Genomic DNA, 16457 nt, shown 5'->3' with positions numbered 1-16457 from the left:
GTGTCAAATGAATTACGTCTGGTGGCACCCACCTCCCTCCAGAAGAGTAACTGGTCATGAAGAAATAAATACTGTACTACTGGCTAATCATTAGTGACTGTGGAAACAATGGAATAAATGACCCGCTTTACCACACACATCACACACACTTACATTCTCCTTGTTCCTCACATACACTCCCATGAACTGCCTCGGGCCTTTACTACAGTATTTTGAAGGCTGAAGAAGGGGAAGAGACTCTCAGTAATCTATTAAATACACCCACTTCTTTCTCTCCTCCCCTCTCCCTCTCTTCTTCATTGAGTCCCAGACCAGGAGGCAGACCTTTTGCATGTAAAGTAAAGCTGTTTGGATCTTGGACTCATTGCTCAGCTATGCAGTAGAGAGGAGGATTAGCTCAAGCTGAGCACCACTGCAAGGATTGGGCATTTGGCCATTTAACCATCACCTGGCGGGCTAAGAGAGAAACACTACCGTACTCTCTGTTTTTGTCTCTTTTTACCTAAATCTCCCCTTCACTCCCTTGCCATTCTCCTTTTCCCTCCTCTCCTTTTCCTTTTCCCTTTCTCCTTTTGCCCCTCTTTCCCCTCTTTCAACCATGACCCTTTTATCAGACGACCAGTCTGTGAGGCCCCAACCCTGCCGGCTCACGGAGCCTGGCAAACACATCAGCGCTTCTTTGCACCAGTACTCAACAGACTACACTGGCTCAAAAGAGGACTACATAGACAGTGTGGAGAGTGCTGTGTTCGGAGCCGTGGAGCCCCCCAGGCTCTCGCGGGGCCGTCTTATCCTCCACAGCATGGTCATGTTTGGAAGGGAATTCTGCTATGCCGTGGAGGCCGCATTCGTCACGCCGGTGCTTCTGAGTGTGGGCCTGCCCCGCAGCCTGTACAGCTTGGTGTGGCTGATCAGCCCCATCCTGGGCTTCCTGCTCCAGCCCATCATCGGCTCGGCCAGCGACTACTGCCGCTCGTCGTGGGGCCGGCGGAGGCCTTACATCCTGGCCCTTGGCGTCCTCATGCTGCTGGGAATCACCCTGTTCCTGAACGGAGATGCTGTCATCTCAGGTGAGGGATAGGAAGGAGAATTTTTGGTCTTGTCAGAAAGTGAGTTCTTGTTTTGATCCAGAGGGAATAAGATAGAATAAATAATCATCAGTATAATAATCTGTTCTCTCCAACTCAGAGAAACAAAAACTGAACATACTGTTGACATCTGGCATCAGCTTGATCTCGTTTTGCTTGGAAATATAATAATGGTGACTTTTTGTCTTTACGTTTCTGTCAGGATGTGAGCATTAACTGTTCCAGTTCTTCGTACACGGCTTTGTTGTCCCTCGAAGAACATCAGCTTTTACCTGCCATTTACGCTTGTGAATTAAAAAGGATTGTTTTCACACTGATACAATTATTATAATTATATTTTTTGGCTGTCAAGCTTTCCCTTATCTCTTTGACTTTTACAGCGTCAGGCTCAGAACTGTATCAGTGTCTGCTCGCTCACAGATTTCAGGAGGGAAAAAGTGACACATCCATAAAGAAAAAAAAGGGCTCTTATGCTCACACTTTTAACTTGTGACTGAAGTTAAATGTGTGACTTGGTAGCGTGGTCCTGAGCCGATGCCCACTGGCAACAGACAGGTGATCAGGCATGACTGAGAAAATTGTTTCGTAAACTGTTTCGTAAGAAGCCGCCAGGCTCCAGGCAGCGTCACGAGAAGATCCCTGCGCAAAAGAATGTGTGACCTTTTATTTTAAAACAAAAAGATGAAAGAGTTGAGTGAAAAACACTTTTCTTTGCAGAGTAGCCACATCAGCTGATTCACTGCTGAGACTTACAGCTTCACAGTATCAGTGTGAGGTTAAGTACATATTCAGTGATAATTTCTCCCACTCTTGCTTTTCACAGTTGGCCCTGGAAACTTTTAATCATGGGGCTTGAAATACGTCATCCTCAATACCTCAGTCATGTCATTTGATTAGAGTATAATTAGAGTAATCATTATACTGGACAATGAATACTACAAACACACATTTTTTACCAGTCTGCTACACATCTCTGCATATTTTAGCAAATAACAATCATCAGGTTGAGAAAATGATTGGCACCTAGTGTACAATCAGAGGGGTTCTATTTCATAACGAAACCACGCAATTTTACAAGAGACAGAGCAACACAATGTGTATTTATTCTAGCTGTGGTTTGAAACTGTAAATCATACAAAGTAAAGGACCCTTATTCCAAATCTGGGGCTTGGATCAAAAGAAAGTCAAATTCAGCTTGTTTGAAATATTGTTGGTTAAGTTCCTATTAAACAGGCTCTGGACCTGTAAAGTAAAGTATTTCTTTCTCTTGGCGTACGCGGGTTAAGCTGATTAGCTCCCCATGTTTCTCAGGGTTGAAGTGAATGCCACAGGAATCGTGTGACATAATGTTTGCATTGTTGTAACCGCCCTCTAACCTTAAAGATGGACAGCTTCAGGTTGATCGCCCAGAGAACTGCCCTTTTATACTATTCTTGTTGTTTGATAGCTGGAGAAAGATAGGTTCAAACTTCATGTAAAGCCGAAGGCAGAGCGACAGAGAGGTGTGATGTTCTGTAACTCCATGAAATGTCTCTCAGCTCGGGCACATCTATTTTAGAATATAAGTATATAAGTATATAAGTATATAGTAGGCTGTTATATTGTTCTTTCCGTTCTTAACGCACCCACATCTCTTATATGTATCATCAAATCCACTTCATTGTGTTCGAATTACAGGTGTTGTGCTTGTGATATATTTTTATCACAGAACACAGAATTTAAAATCACACAGTCAGGTTTGAAATATAATACCTGACATAATTGGTTTGCTTGGAAAAAGTTTCTTACTGTTTTCAAGCTGTGTGCTGTTCCACTGGGACGCTTTTTCCTGCTCTACTTTCTAATTTGGCACTTCAAGTTCACTGAAAGTAATGTATTGATGTGGAGGTATCTTAATATTGTTATCATTGGCTGCAGTGCTTGAAGAGTGATGAGATGCTTCTGCTTTGCAGCTCTAGTCAGCGACAGGTCATTGAGGAGTATATGGGCCATAGTGGTGGTGATGTTCGGAGTCGTGCTGTTTGACTTCGCTGCAGACTTCATCGACGGGCCCATCAAGGCCTACCTGTTTGATGTGTGCTCACATCAAGACAAGGAAAGAGGTCTGCACTACCATGCTCTACTCACAGGTGTGTAATGCAGACCATACACACATACACAAGCACATGAACACACACACACACACACACACACGCTGTTATTGTACTGTGCTTCAATACTCACTGCCTTACTGTTTACTTTATGCTTATTTCCATCATTAATATTTCCTTGCCAGCTGCATCTTGATGGATTTGCTTTCAATTAATCAGCATTGGTTGTTGCGAGTTTCAGTGGTAATAGCTGCCTTGTGATCATTTTGCAGCTGAACAACTCACATAACACATACTAATGGTCTATGGCAGTGATTCTCTGAGTTAAACTGGATCTTCTTCTGGCGGGACTGAGTGCATGCTGGTGGGAGGAACGTGTGAACGTTTCCCTGATCTGTGTTGCTGTCTGTGTGCTGTCTGCATGTTCAGAAAGACTGTGGATGGCAGCTTTCTTGCAGTTAGGTGAGAAGATTGAGACCAGTCTCATTTTTGTACCCTAAGTATATGAAGATTAGCATAAAGACTGGAAACGGGGAAGTGCCAGAGTATTTCTCACAGCAAGGGAGTGTAACTTATGTGGCTGTGTCCAAAATCATTCCCTATTTTCGTGTATATAGTGCTTGATATTTAACGTATTGTGTGTCCAAATTCTGAGTGTGTACATTTATCCACTTGTGCCCTCAACAAGTCTCATCGCTCTCATCAGTGTTGTACCTGCTCAGCACCAAACAGCGGACAGACAGTTGGAGACTAGTTGGTGAATATAGTGAAGCATTTAGCAGCTAAAAATCCAGATATTTCCCTCAGGAGTAACTTATATTCACCAGGGGGACACAAAAAAGACAACAAATAAATGCTAATGTTGCTCCGTATTGGCAAATTACAGAAACAGAACTCTGAATGAGCAAACACACACATTTTAGACAATTCTTTCACTAATTTGTTAATTGAAATCTTGCCAATACAATGTCCCCAGGTGAAAAAAACATGTTGTTTTCTCAACTAAGAATAACCAAATGCAACAAAGTGGTACCTTTTATAATAAGTCTCTCAGGGAATTACAGAGAAACATTTACATTTACAAAACTGCGTCTTCCTGATGTTTTCTTTGTAAGAAAGGCCACTTATGGACGCATTCAGAAGTGAGTCAGGTTTTTTTTCCATTTGAGCTAATGTGTCTGTCTGTGATTTGGCAGATCCTCCAAAACCTTATTCTCTATTTAAAGCACAAAGTGAGTGCTTTCCACTTGGCAAATTGTAAAAACCACAAATTTGCAATCCAGTGGTCCAAGTCTCCTCAGACTTTCTAACAGTTATGAAAGGCAGCACTGGAAACAGTTTTGGACTGTTCTGTTAAGTGGTAGGTGGATTACACCTCCTAGGTTCGAAGATTGCATGCTTTATCACCTTATACAGCATGCATGAGAGATACGCCATATTTAGATTATTTCTTTCTTTCAAACCCCTTCTGTAAACCACCATAACTTATGTCTAAAAATATACAAGATCGAGCAAGTATTTCTGTCATACACTGCTTGGGGGGCAAGATGATGTTTTCGGCGTGAGCATCAGTGGTGCACTCAGCTGTCAGCAGGCACCGGGTGGTGTGAGCATGCTAGTCAGGCAGTAATCCAGCCCTGAGCTAGTCATGTGCTGCAGTCATGGGTCTGGGCTGAGAGAGACAGATACCAGGCACATGACTCTTTAGACGTCCCTGCCACCGCTGGTATGTGAGGTTTGAGGAGGAGGGAGCAAGAATTGTTGTGTGTTTCTCTGCGATTCATGTACCTTCATTTCATGCGAGTGTTTCTAATCACATTCTCTGAAATTGGGGAGTGAATGCCAGTTGCCATGCTATTCACAGCCCCTTCACAGCTACATTTTCTTCTGGACAGACAACAGATCTTTCATGAGTCATTTTCTACAGCGACAGGTAAAGCAAGCTGGACACAAAAAACAGACGGAACCATTTTCAAGTCATTACTAGTCGTGTTAGCCGCTCGGCTCCATGGACGGCAATGTTGCAACGTTGATCGATCGCTCCACCACTTTGGTCCTAACAGAAATATCTTTACTTAACTATTGGATGGATTGCCATGAGATTTGGTACAAATGGTCATTTTCCCCGGAGGATGAATCCTAATGACTTTTTTACCCTCTACAAGCAAGTTGTTCTTCAAAAGTGTTGCCCTAATTTGCATAAAGTTGAAGTTTGTCAACTTTCAACCCCTTCCATTTTTCTCATCGCTGGTCAGTCCCGCGTCACCTGGAGTCCTGCGTCACCTGGAGTCCCACAATGCCTTGTAAAGCGATTTGCTCGTGGCCCATAAGAAAATGAATTCAGTCAGTTCAGTGGGTCTTCACCATTAGTCAGCGACATGGTGATTCAGTTCAGCTGGATTTAGATAGATGTCTGTACACATACTGAACACTGGTGGTGAACAAGGTAAACATTTAACCTGCTCAACATCAGCATGTTAGCATGCTCACATTACCGTTTAGCTCATTTAGCCTAATCACAGGCTTGTTTCAAATAAAGACGTACTTTTTTAAGTTTATTGTTTTGGCTGTTTCTATTAATGCATATGAACTGCTTGGCCCTCTCTCTTGAGCTCATTCAGCCTTGCAGAAAACTATTTTTGCTGGTGAAACCACTTCAGTTTAATTGATAGCCGATTTACATCAAATTGAACCTTGCTGGTATTAAATCTCTCACATTTTCAATCTCTCTGTGTATACTTTTGAGACCGTCCACAGTTCCTCTGTGATATCTCTGTTTCACTGTGCTGCAATAAAAAAGTGAAAAGAGTTAAAAGAGTTATTGCAGGGGCAGAAAGGTACACATTTAGGCTGACATTGATGACATAAAGAAAAGCCAGAAGGATCTTGAATCAGAGAAGGGTGTTTGATGCAGCACGCCAATAACAATGTTCCAGTCATGCAGACACAAGTGATGCGTTGCCCCTGAAGTTATTACTTTACCTGCCAGCTGCTGTAATGTAGAAAAATATCCTCCATTTCAGGTGACCAACTGCAGAAGACAGTATTTCTTCCGTGGGAGCCGCACAAACCTGCATCAATGTTATACTCCAGCGCATGATTGTCTCCTTTAATGTTAAAGAAACAGAACAAAACATGATCTTTGTTTTTTGATGTTCTGTGTTGCATACTAACAAACAGGCTGTTTACTCAAAGCGGTGCAGATTCAGTGAGGGTTTTCTGTCCATCTGTCCACATTATGTCACATGCAGGACAACGACATAAAGCTGTGTTCATTTAGCTTCGCTTCCTGAAATGTTTATAAGAGTGATCAGTCTCTCAGTTTTCTTAACGCTGTCAGGCCTCAGCATTTAACTTTCCTTTTATAGTAATGAGAAGAGGCTGTGCTCTTAATGAAAGCCAGTGAGAACAGAGCGAGATGTGACATTTAACACGGCACCAAAGCACATGTTGGGTGCAGAATTGTGTTCCCTTCTGAGTGCAGTTGGTGAGCCTTCATGTAAGTGGCTAGTTCCTCATGGGTCACATCCATCCATCCATTATCTATAACTGCGTATCCTTTAGAGTGTCACGGGTGAGTTTTACTCATATTGTCTAAAGCACTTAGCTGTCTTACTGCACTGCTGAAAGTAAACAAATAATTTAATCTATGGGTAATCTTCTCTTTTATACTCACATGGCATTTATTATTATTAATTATGTGCCCCCCCTCTAGCTGTGACTCTGAGGTATATTTTGTACGTTGATGCTTTATAATGAGTTTCAGCTCATTGTTTATCTGTCCGGCCCGCAACTTTACTGTTTTGGTTCATTCTCGCAGCTCTCATAGCGTCGTAATTTTTCTCCATAACTGCTGGATGTGTACATATGCAACTGTTTGTTAATAAGTCATATCAACTTAAAAGGTGATGTTGCATTTGCATTTTACAACAGAGAAGGTTCTGGCTCCACTTTTTTGTCTACGTAGTGGTTTAATCTTTGCAGCTGTGTATTACAGGTCTGGGTGGAGCGTTCGGCTACCTGGTGGGAGCTATGGACTGGGGTCACTCTACCATCGGCCAGCTGCTGGGCTCCGAGTACCAAGTCATCTACTTCTTCTCAGCATTGACCTGGGGCATCTTCCTCACTGTGCACCTCTTCAGTATTCCAGAGCAGCCTCTGGGCAAGGAGCCATCCTCCTCTGACCCCTCACCTCCCAGCGCCCTCCGCCTACTGAGCTCCCACAGCAATGGTTACGGAGCATTGGCTAAAGAGCCCGTCTCTCCTGTCGTCCCTGCATCTGTCCCAGATCTCAGGCCCAGGTCTTTCTCTGCTCTGGGCGAGGCCAACTCAGTGACCTCCAGTGCCAAGCAGCCAAACAAGGAGGTATGTGATGTCAGGAATAAACAGTCTCTGAGGATACGATTAGTTTACCGCATATGTACATATAAAAAACTTACAGGTGGTGAAATAATGTGGAATACAAATTGTATGTATTTATTCATCCATTCTAAACCGCTCATCCTGGTCATGGTCACAGGTAGACTTTAATGCCGCAGTGCAGAAGAGAGACTGACTTGTAATGTAGTCTAACTGCTGGTGAAATGAAAGTTCAGTTGCCTTAATTGGTTGGAATTAGAACAATGAACAATATGGTGTGTTTCTATTCTTACATAAAACATTATCTGAGGCAACAGACACAAGCTTTGAGAGTACGGCAGCGTGCTGCAGCTTCTGAGAGTTAACCATTCGACAGATGATGATAACTTTTAATATGTTCTTCATGAATTACAGGAAAATGTGTATAAAAATGGAATATTTTCATTTGATCCCATGGAGCAGTCATAAAGGTGGTGTGATATTAGACTTTAATGTTGGCCCTGGAGCAACCCGATACTGAATACAGTACTGTATGTCAGTGGTTCCCATGTGGTCTAGCCTCAGGGTCCAACCTTTCCCTGAGACATCAGGTCTGAGAAAAGCTGTTTTCAAGCTAGACTTTAGAGAAGAATACTTGTACTAAACACAAAGAACAGCTGAGGCTGAGAGGGAATCATGAGGTCATTAGTTTTGCAGGTATTCAGTCAAACCAAAGTAGTGGACAAATAAAAAATGTAACCGGATCATGCTAGATAAGAAGTTAAGGGGTCATTAGAGTTATACCTAATAGATCCTGTGGGGAACATAAATATCTGTACTACAATTTATGGCTGTCATTCCAATAGACATTTCACTAAAAAAACAAAAATGGTGACCTCACGGTTGCACTAGAAGAAAAGTCAGGAGATCACCAACACCATTAGGACTCATCCTCTGGGCACCATGAAAGTCTGTACAAAATGTTATGGCACTCCCTCATGTAGTTCTTGAGATATTTCAGTCTTGAAAGTGGTGGACTGACCAACACTGCCACCTCTAACGCCATGCCGCTAGCTTGGCCTTTAAAAATACGTCGCTAAATAATAAGTCGCTTTGAAGCTTACAACAGGGAAAATGGGAATTGTCGCGGTGCTAACCCGGCACAATATATCTATAGTCCTACTGTGGTTGTGTAGCCACCAGGTCTCTGTGGATGACTTATGTTAGCATAGGGAGCACATGTTGGTATAGCATGCTAACCTGATTCAGTGTGCATACTGTCATCATTCACATTGTTAATGAAATAATCCAGTGCATTCAAATTAATTCATTGGTCATATTCAGCTTCAAATGTTTGTTGCATGAGCTCCCATCCATATTACCTGCTGGTTCAAACTGCCAAACAGGAAGTGAGACCATCCAATGGGTGTTATAGAAGAGGAATCACAGACTGTACCATGTTGAGAAGGGGAAATAATCTCTTTAAACAACCTATACTGTTTATATTTCTATGTTAGGACTATTAGAATGAGTTTTTAGCTAGCTATACCTGCTTGGTTATTGAGATATATCTTAGATCTTTAATTCATACATCAGAAGGAATTACTGAGGTTATTTATACAGGTGGTTCTAAAGACCCTAAGAGAGGTAGAAGAACAGCAGCAGTAGTAATCCCTGAGTTTAATGTCAAGTGTGGGAAGAGATTTACCGATGATATATCTGTTTTCACATGTGAGATGATGGCCGTGGTTATTGCCTTGCAGTGGGTAGAAGAGTCAGGCTTGACAGATTCGTGTGCAGCATTAATGAGTTTAAAATTTTGCAACTTCAGGAGTAGAGAGGATTTATTGTTTGAAATACTACAATCATTATTCAGAATTCACCAAATGCATCTGTCTGTTAGGTTTGTGTGGGTCTGTGCACATGTTGGAGTCGATGGGAATGATTTAAAGCAGCAAAATGGGCTTTGAAGATGTGGCAGAATAAATGGAACAAAGATATCGCTCTAAAAATAACCCATTAATTGGGAGTGCGGGGTGTGGAGGACGAAACGGGAAAGAGGAGAGGGTCATAACAAGATTAAGGGATGATCATACTGATCTAAACAGTTCTCTCTATGTGAAAAGCATAATAATGCAAAGTGGAGAGGAAGAAACAATGGACCATGTTTTATTGTATTGCCAGAAGTATGAGTCAGATGATTGCAACCTCATAACCGGTCGTACTTAATGCTGTCTATAAATCATAATATTTCTATTATAGGATGTTATGATTGATTGTTTTTGACTTGACTTGTTTTTAGGTTTGTCCTCATCGTCTCCTGTCTCTAACCCTTGAGCAGAGCCCTTGAGTCTGTGATCTTTATGTTGATTCCTTTCAGTCATTGTAATTAAGGTCTTTATGGTGCACACAATTTGAAGCTTTTGAACTGTCATCAGCCGTGGGCGAGCAGGGAAATACCAGGAGAGTAATGAGTGCTGTGAGAGGAAAAGCTCTTTTATTTTCGTATTTTTTAAATAATGTCAGTGGTTTAGCTGTTGACACTGATGTCTGTGGTGTTTGTGTGTATCTACAGGCCCAGAAGAGGATGACTTTCAGGTCGCTGATGACAACTATCAACAACATGCCAAACCACTACCGCTGCCTGTGTGTCAGCCATCTGCTGGGATGGACGGCTTTCCTCTGCAATATGCTCTTCTTCACCGATTTCATGGGACAGGTATTGATTTGAGTGTGTCTGCATGTGGATACCATTTAAAAAACAAACAAACCAATCAGTGCTATAGATTTAAAAATCAAACCCATTTGTGACTAAGAAGGTAAAGAGGTTAATTTCACATTGTAGTTCCCCGTCACTGCCTTCTGTCTTTTCTAGTGCTATGTATAGCTCCTAATATCTGCTTATTTTCCAGTCAGTTTGGCAGATTTGAGGTGAATTGCAGTAATTAGTGACCTCTTAGTGCACTGTGTTGCTGACATCACATCTAACTCTCCACTTTCATAGATTTCTATTATGATAATCAGTTAATTGTTTCATGAGTCATGTTTCAAAGAGAAGGGCCAAATATTTGCTTGTTACAGCTTCTCAAATGTGACGATTTGCAGCTTTTCTCTATTTTATATGATTGTAAATTGAATAATTTTGTGTTGGTCACACAAAATATTCAAAATGTGTGTGTCAAAAATGTGCTCTGGGACTCTGTGATAAGGTTTTTTCATTGTATCTTTCCACACACAGTGGACAGGTGACAGGAAATAAGGGGGGAGAGAGATGAAGAATGAAGTGCAACAAGGGTACCCAACCAGACTCAATGCATTTTATAGACAAAACAACTGATCCATTCATTGAGAAAGTAATAATTGATTGCAGCCCTGCTTGATTGCTTTCTTGACGAGAGTTAGATGAGAAAATTGATACCACTCATCTCTGTACGCTAAATGTGGAGCTAGAGCTAGATGTTTAGCTTAGCTTAGCATAAAGACTGTAAGCAGGGGGAAACAGCTAGCCTGGCTCTGTCCAAAGGCTAAAGAGATACAGCTTGTTAGTTAAGCCAACCACACAGCTTCATATTTATCATACAGAGAATGAGAGTGCTATCCAGTTCATTTAGGATAGAATTTGTACACTTTACAACAGGTTTTTTCAAGCAGAATCCTATATAAGTAAACAGTTGATCAAAGAAATGATCAACTGATTAATCATTAGTTGCAGCCCTGAATGTGACTCAACATTAAAGGTAAAAGAACAACAAGCTGCAACATGTTTTAATTATATAATTATATGTTTGTGTGGGGGCAGACAGAGGGTGAAGGTGGGGGAGTAGTCTGTTGTTGTGTGCAATCACCCATTGACATGTGTAATAATGATGAATGCTTCACAGTGTCATGGTGTGCATGCTGATCAAAGGACGCACCTCACAACACGACACCGTAGTCACTGCCATGGTTCATTAAGACCACATGCACAAACATGCAATCTAAAATAGCAGGCATTGTTATCAGGGATAAGAAATATATAGTCAGTGGCTCCCTGTTGAGCTTGAATTTGCTTCTTTTTATAGGAAAGAAAAGATGAAAGCACGTATTAAAAAGAGGGAGGCCAACGGATCAGAAACCTATTTTGCCAAAGCAGTACAGAAAATGGTTAACATTGACAGATAATGCAATAAATATAAAGAGTATACAAATACCAACAGTCATATAAAATACAACATAATAAAGGCATGTTTCTGTGTCCACGTTTTCTTTCAGTCACAGTGCTCAGGTACTCTGCCGCCATGTACTCTCTGTTTAGGGTCAAATAGAATTCTATTGTACTTTGTGATTTGGTAGTTTCGTATTATATTTGATATAATCTTTGTTTTGTTTTGAGGTGATTTGGTTGGGTAAGATTGTTTGGTGTCTGCCCTGAAGCCCTAGTTTATTGGGTTTTATTGGCTATGTGTATGTCTGTTTCCCATTTTGGCAGATCTTGGCTGGTTAGTGAACCCCACACTTCACTACCATATGATATTATTGGGTTTATTACTGTATTTATAATTTTGAGCCGGGTCCTTATTGGAATATCAATCTGAATTTTTCTTTTGGTGGCATAAAAAGCTCTTCTTGACTTCTCCTTCAGCTCATTCACAGCCCAAAATGTCCAGTGGACTTGATGTTCAAGCCTAAATATGTATAATGTTTTATATGCTCAATTTCTATATTTCCTAATGTGAATTTATGTTTCAGAGAGTTGGATCGTTTTTGAAAGGTCAATATTTTGGTCTTTTCCATATTTACAGTTAGTGCCCATGTTTGACTGAACTTGTGGAGAATGTCCAGGCTCTGCTGTAAGCCCCCTCTGGAGGGAGACATGAGAACCAGGTCATCAGCAAACATCACATGTTTGACCTCAGTGTGTATAGTCACACTGTGGGGCTGTGGATTTTTGCCGTTGTTCGTATTTATATATATATATATGCTGAAGAGGGTTGGGTTGCAGCCCTGTTCCACCCCACAGTACTGTATGAAGTGATTGGTTCTTTAAATGCACATCTGCCATTCAAATACATTGTTTTAATTAAATCATAGGTTTTACCCCCTACATATCTATATTGGATCTCCTCAGCTTTTATGCTTCTTTGGCTTTACTGTTTCCCTCCTGGAAACAGTGGCATGTATTTTGACTCTCTTCATCAGATTGTTTCTCTCTTTTTCACTTTTTTGGCAGATTGTATACAAGGGAAATCCTTACGCAGACCATAACTCTACAGCCTACGCCACATATGAGAGAGGAGTAGAAGTGGGCTGCTGGGGACTTTGTATTAATGCTGTGTCATCTGCTCTCTACTCCTGTGAGTAACCATGCGAGTGATGGGTGTGTCTTTAACAGCCAGCATCCATTAACATCACTGTGTCCTGCGCTGACATCATTAGCTCCTCTGTGAATGACACAGAGCACTTGACGAGTTTGTGCAGGGTAACGGATAGCAGTGAGCAATTACCACTTCTGATTTTTAGTTTTTTGCATCCTACCCACAGGTTGTAGTGTGCTTCAGCCATTCATTAGATGGCTCTGCACAAAGGAAACACGCATGTTTTCCCAGACGCATGCAGGGCGTGTGTTGAAATTGGCTCTGGATGCTGAGCAAATTTGTTTCGTACATCGCTGCTCTGAAATGAAAGAGCGCAACTGTACCAAATCTAATGTATGCTGTGGAGGGTTTTAAAATGTTTATGATAATATCTTTTAGAGGAGCCATACCATAAAAGACGAAGCTGTTGTCACGTTATCCAATATCTAATCTGCATAAACACTTCACTGTGTTTTTTTGTGATCTTCAAGTAGAATTGATCTCTGTAACTATATGCATGACGTGTGTGTGTTTCCAGATGTGCAGCGTTTCCTTCTCCCGTACATCGGTCTGAAGGGACTATACTTCATGGGCTACTTTGTGTTCGGCATGGGCACCAGCCTGATTGGCCTCTTCCCCAACATCATCGCCACGCTCATCCTCTGCAGCGTGTTCGGCGTCATGTCCAGCACGCTCTACACCATCCCGTTCAACCTGATAGCGGAGTATCAGCGTGAAGAGGAGGTACTGGGCTGGCAGTAGAACTGTTTTCTCTTTTAAGGGTTGAGATGCATTTGAGTAGAAGAAAACAAGAAAAAGAGAGCCAGGGTACAACCAAAGCTCTGCCCTCCTCGGTGTGCTTTCAGTTTCATGGTTGAGTCCTTTTAACTTGACCAACAATGAGTGTCAGTCAACTTATTACCAACAGGTGGCTCTGTAGTTAGAGGAGTCCTCAGACCTGCCTCACTGAAAGCCTCACAGGGTCCTCTCCCAACATGACATCTTACAAGTCTATCAACCAAAAACAAAGCTATGTATAGATTCAATATATATTATAGATCAAACAGATATTAACATATGTTATGGTTCTCCAATGTGAGCCTGAACCTGAATATCTTTGGGACTGTGGGAAAGAAATAACAAGACAAACGAAGACGCCATGAGCTGGGGAGATAATAACAGCTTTTTTTTTCACATTTAAGCTGGAGGACTCAGACAAGACAGATTTTAAAGAAGAAAGGTTAAAATCAAAGCAGAAATAAGATATTTCTTAGTCATTTAGTAAAAACCCTGGATGCCTGGTAATCACAGGCTTTCTGTTATACATTTGTTGTCTGAAGCCAAAGCTCCCTTCCAAGCCACAAAAGACATCATTCAACAGTTTGCACAGGTTGAGTAGGACTCGTTGTGGAAGACCTTCATGTGTAAAATTGGTTTAGTGCCCCTTTAATTAAATTTACTTGATCACTCCAGGATAATTCACTTAGTGTCAATAATGCTTTCCAGGAAGTCCAGGGCCCTTAAATTAAAAATAAACAGTTAAACAATATAAATGTTTCAAATCATAGCAGTGGTCTGTCAATCAGTTACACATTCAGATTTAAAAGCCTGTAGACTAGTTTGTTCCCTTGTTACAGGCACTGTTACGCTGGAGGCTGCTCTTGAACGCAGCACTTTTAGCAGCAGGGGGTTCCAGGAGACGTGGATACGACCTCTTGAATAATTTGTGTTGTTTATATTTAATACTCTGCCAACTCACACAGATTTGGAACAAAATGACATTTTCAATTTCGTTTTATGGGCTTTGGATAAAATATAACTTGATTTTACTGAATGAACAAGCGACCATGTTCTTTATTGTAATTTTGAACCAAATTGTTCCCATTCAGAACATTATATTTGACAACTGACAATCTTCCCTTAGGCGATAGTTCAGAAATCAACTGGTGATAGAAAAACACTTTGTTTTTCAATAACAGTTTTGATGTTTACTGGTTTGCTCAATCAATACCTCATTAAGTTGTCATTAAAAAAAATGCAGATACTCATGAGAAAATATTCATGAGGTGATCTCTTGATATTTTCCAGAGCTAAATCTGTTTACCAAACTGCTGATTGCTTTCTGCCATGGACATTTCTGGTGATACAAAATATATTTTGTATCCCTTCCTCCTACCCGCTGTGCTTCCAGGAACAACTGAAGCTGCGAGGAAGCACTGAAAGTCCGCGAGGCACCGGGGTGGACTGTGCCGCGCTCACCTGCATGGTCCAGCTGGCTCAGATCATTGTGGGCGCGGGTCTCGGCGCTCTGGTCAACTTGGCAGGAAGTGTAATTGTGGTGGTCCTCTCGGCCTCAACCGTGTCCCTGTTCGGCTGCATCTTCATCGCCCTCTTTATCAGATATGTGGAATGATTCTGCTTATATAAAAGTGTTTTAATTGTATTGTTTTAATAAATAAAGATTCTTTATTATATCCTTAAAATGTCTTTGTGATTCCATTCATTTCACATATGTAACCATTTGAGTGACAGTCATGACTCCTTGTAGGGTTTGTCAGCAGTGGTGGAGCCAGGTGGCGCTTTAATATTAAAGGAACAGTTTTGGTAAATATGTTTATTTGCTGTCCCGCTGAGAGTTAGATGAGGAGATCGATACCACTCTCATGTTTACTGGTGGAAGAAGTGTTTAGATCCTTTACTTGAGTAAACATTAATGTAAATGTCCTGCATCAAAAATCCTACGTAAAAATACATAAGTATGATTATGACATTATTAAATTGCTAGTACAGATGAATGGATGCATAAGTAGTATTTTACTGTTGTAGCTGGTTGAGGTGGAGCTAAAACTAAAGGTCACAAAATAAATCTGGCTAATAATAAATCTAATTAATCTGTAAAGTAACCAGTAACTAAATCTGTCAGATAAATGTAGTGGAGTAAAATACAGTATCACCCTCTGAGAAGTAGTGGACAAGAAGTGTAGAGTCGCATAAAACTGAACAAGTATTAGTACCTCAAAAGCGTACTTATGTACCGTCCACCACTGCTATACGCTAAACATCGAGCTAGAACCAGCAGGTGATTAGCTTAGCTTAGCATAAAGACTGGAGGCAGGTGGAAACAGCTAGCCTGGCTTCGTCCAAAGATAACAAAATCTGCCTACCAGCCTGCTAATTAATGTGTACATCTTGTTTGTTTAAAGTACAAAAGCCAAAGTGTATAAACGACATTTTGTAGTTTTAGTGGGTGCAGGTTAAGTGCTGGACTATTTCTTGGTCGGGTGCAGTTATTTCGTGGAGATACTGTTACGACGAGTATTTTCTTCCAACTTCTTCCAACATTTTTGCAACGAGGGAGTGTTTTTAAGACTTTTTAACTTGGTATCTAAACCTTTTTTGGGGGGGGGGGGAATCAAGATTTTTTATGCAACACAAGTCAAAGTTGATGTAACACAACCAAAGTGACCAATGTGTAGTAGCCAATGGGCCTCATTATTCTTTGTCCCCCATTTAAGTTCTTTCACTGGAACATCAGTGAGAAACATCAGTTATCCTTCTTTGCTTCTCGTTATTTCTGTGTTTCTGCCTCCAGGCTTTGTAAGGAAGGA

General features: G+C 41.2%; 1 protein-coding gene across 1 annotated transcript; it reads left to right on the top strand.

The window, feature by feature from the left end:
- Positions 1 to 598: 598 nt before the first annotated feature.
- On the top strand, positions 599 to 15262 carry slc45a2 (solute carrier family 45 member 2). The gene is made up of 7 exons (XM_070924614.1): positions 599 to 1070; positions 3041 to 3217; positions 7176 to 7543; positions 10092 to 10235; positions 12726 to 12849; positions 13388 to 13593; positions 15041 to 15262. The coding sequence occupies exons 1-7, from the start codon at positions 599 to 601 to the stop codon at positions 15260 to 15262; spliced, it is 1713 nt and encodes a 570-aa protein (XP_070780715.1).
- The last annotated feature ends 1195 nt before the right edge of the window (positions 15263 to 16457 follow it).

This window comes from Enoplosus armatus, chromosome 18 (genome assembly GCF_043641665.1).
Source record: "Enoplosus armatus isolate fEnoArm2 chromosome 18, fEnoArm2.hap1, whole genome shotgun sequence".
NCBI classification, from domain to species: Eukaryota; Metazoa; Chordata; class Actinopteri; order Centrarchiformes; family Enoplosidae; genus Enoplosus; species Enoplosus armatus.
This window is presented reverse-complemented; position numbering and strand designations above follow the sequence as displayed.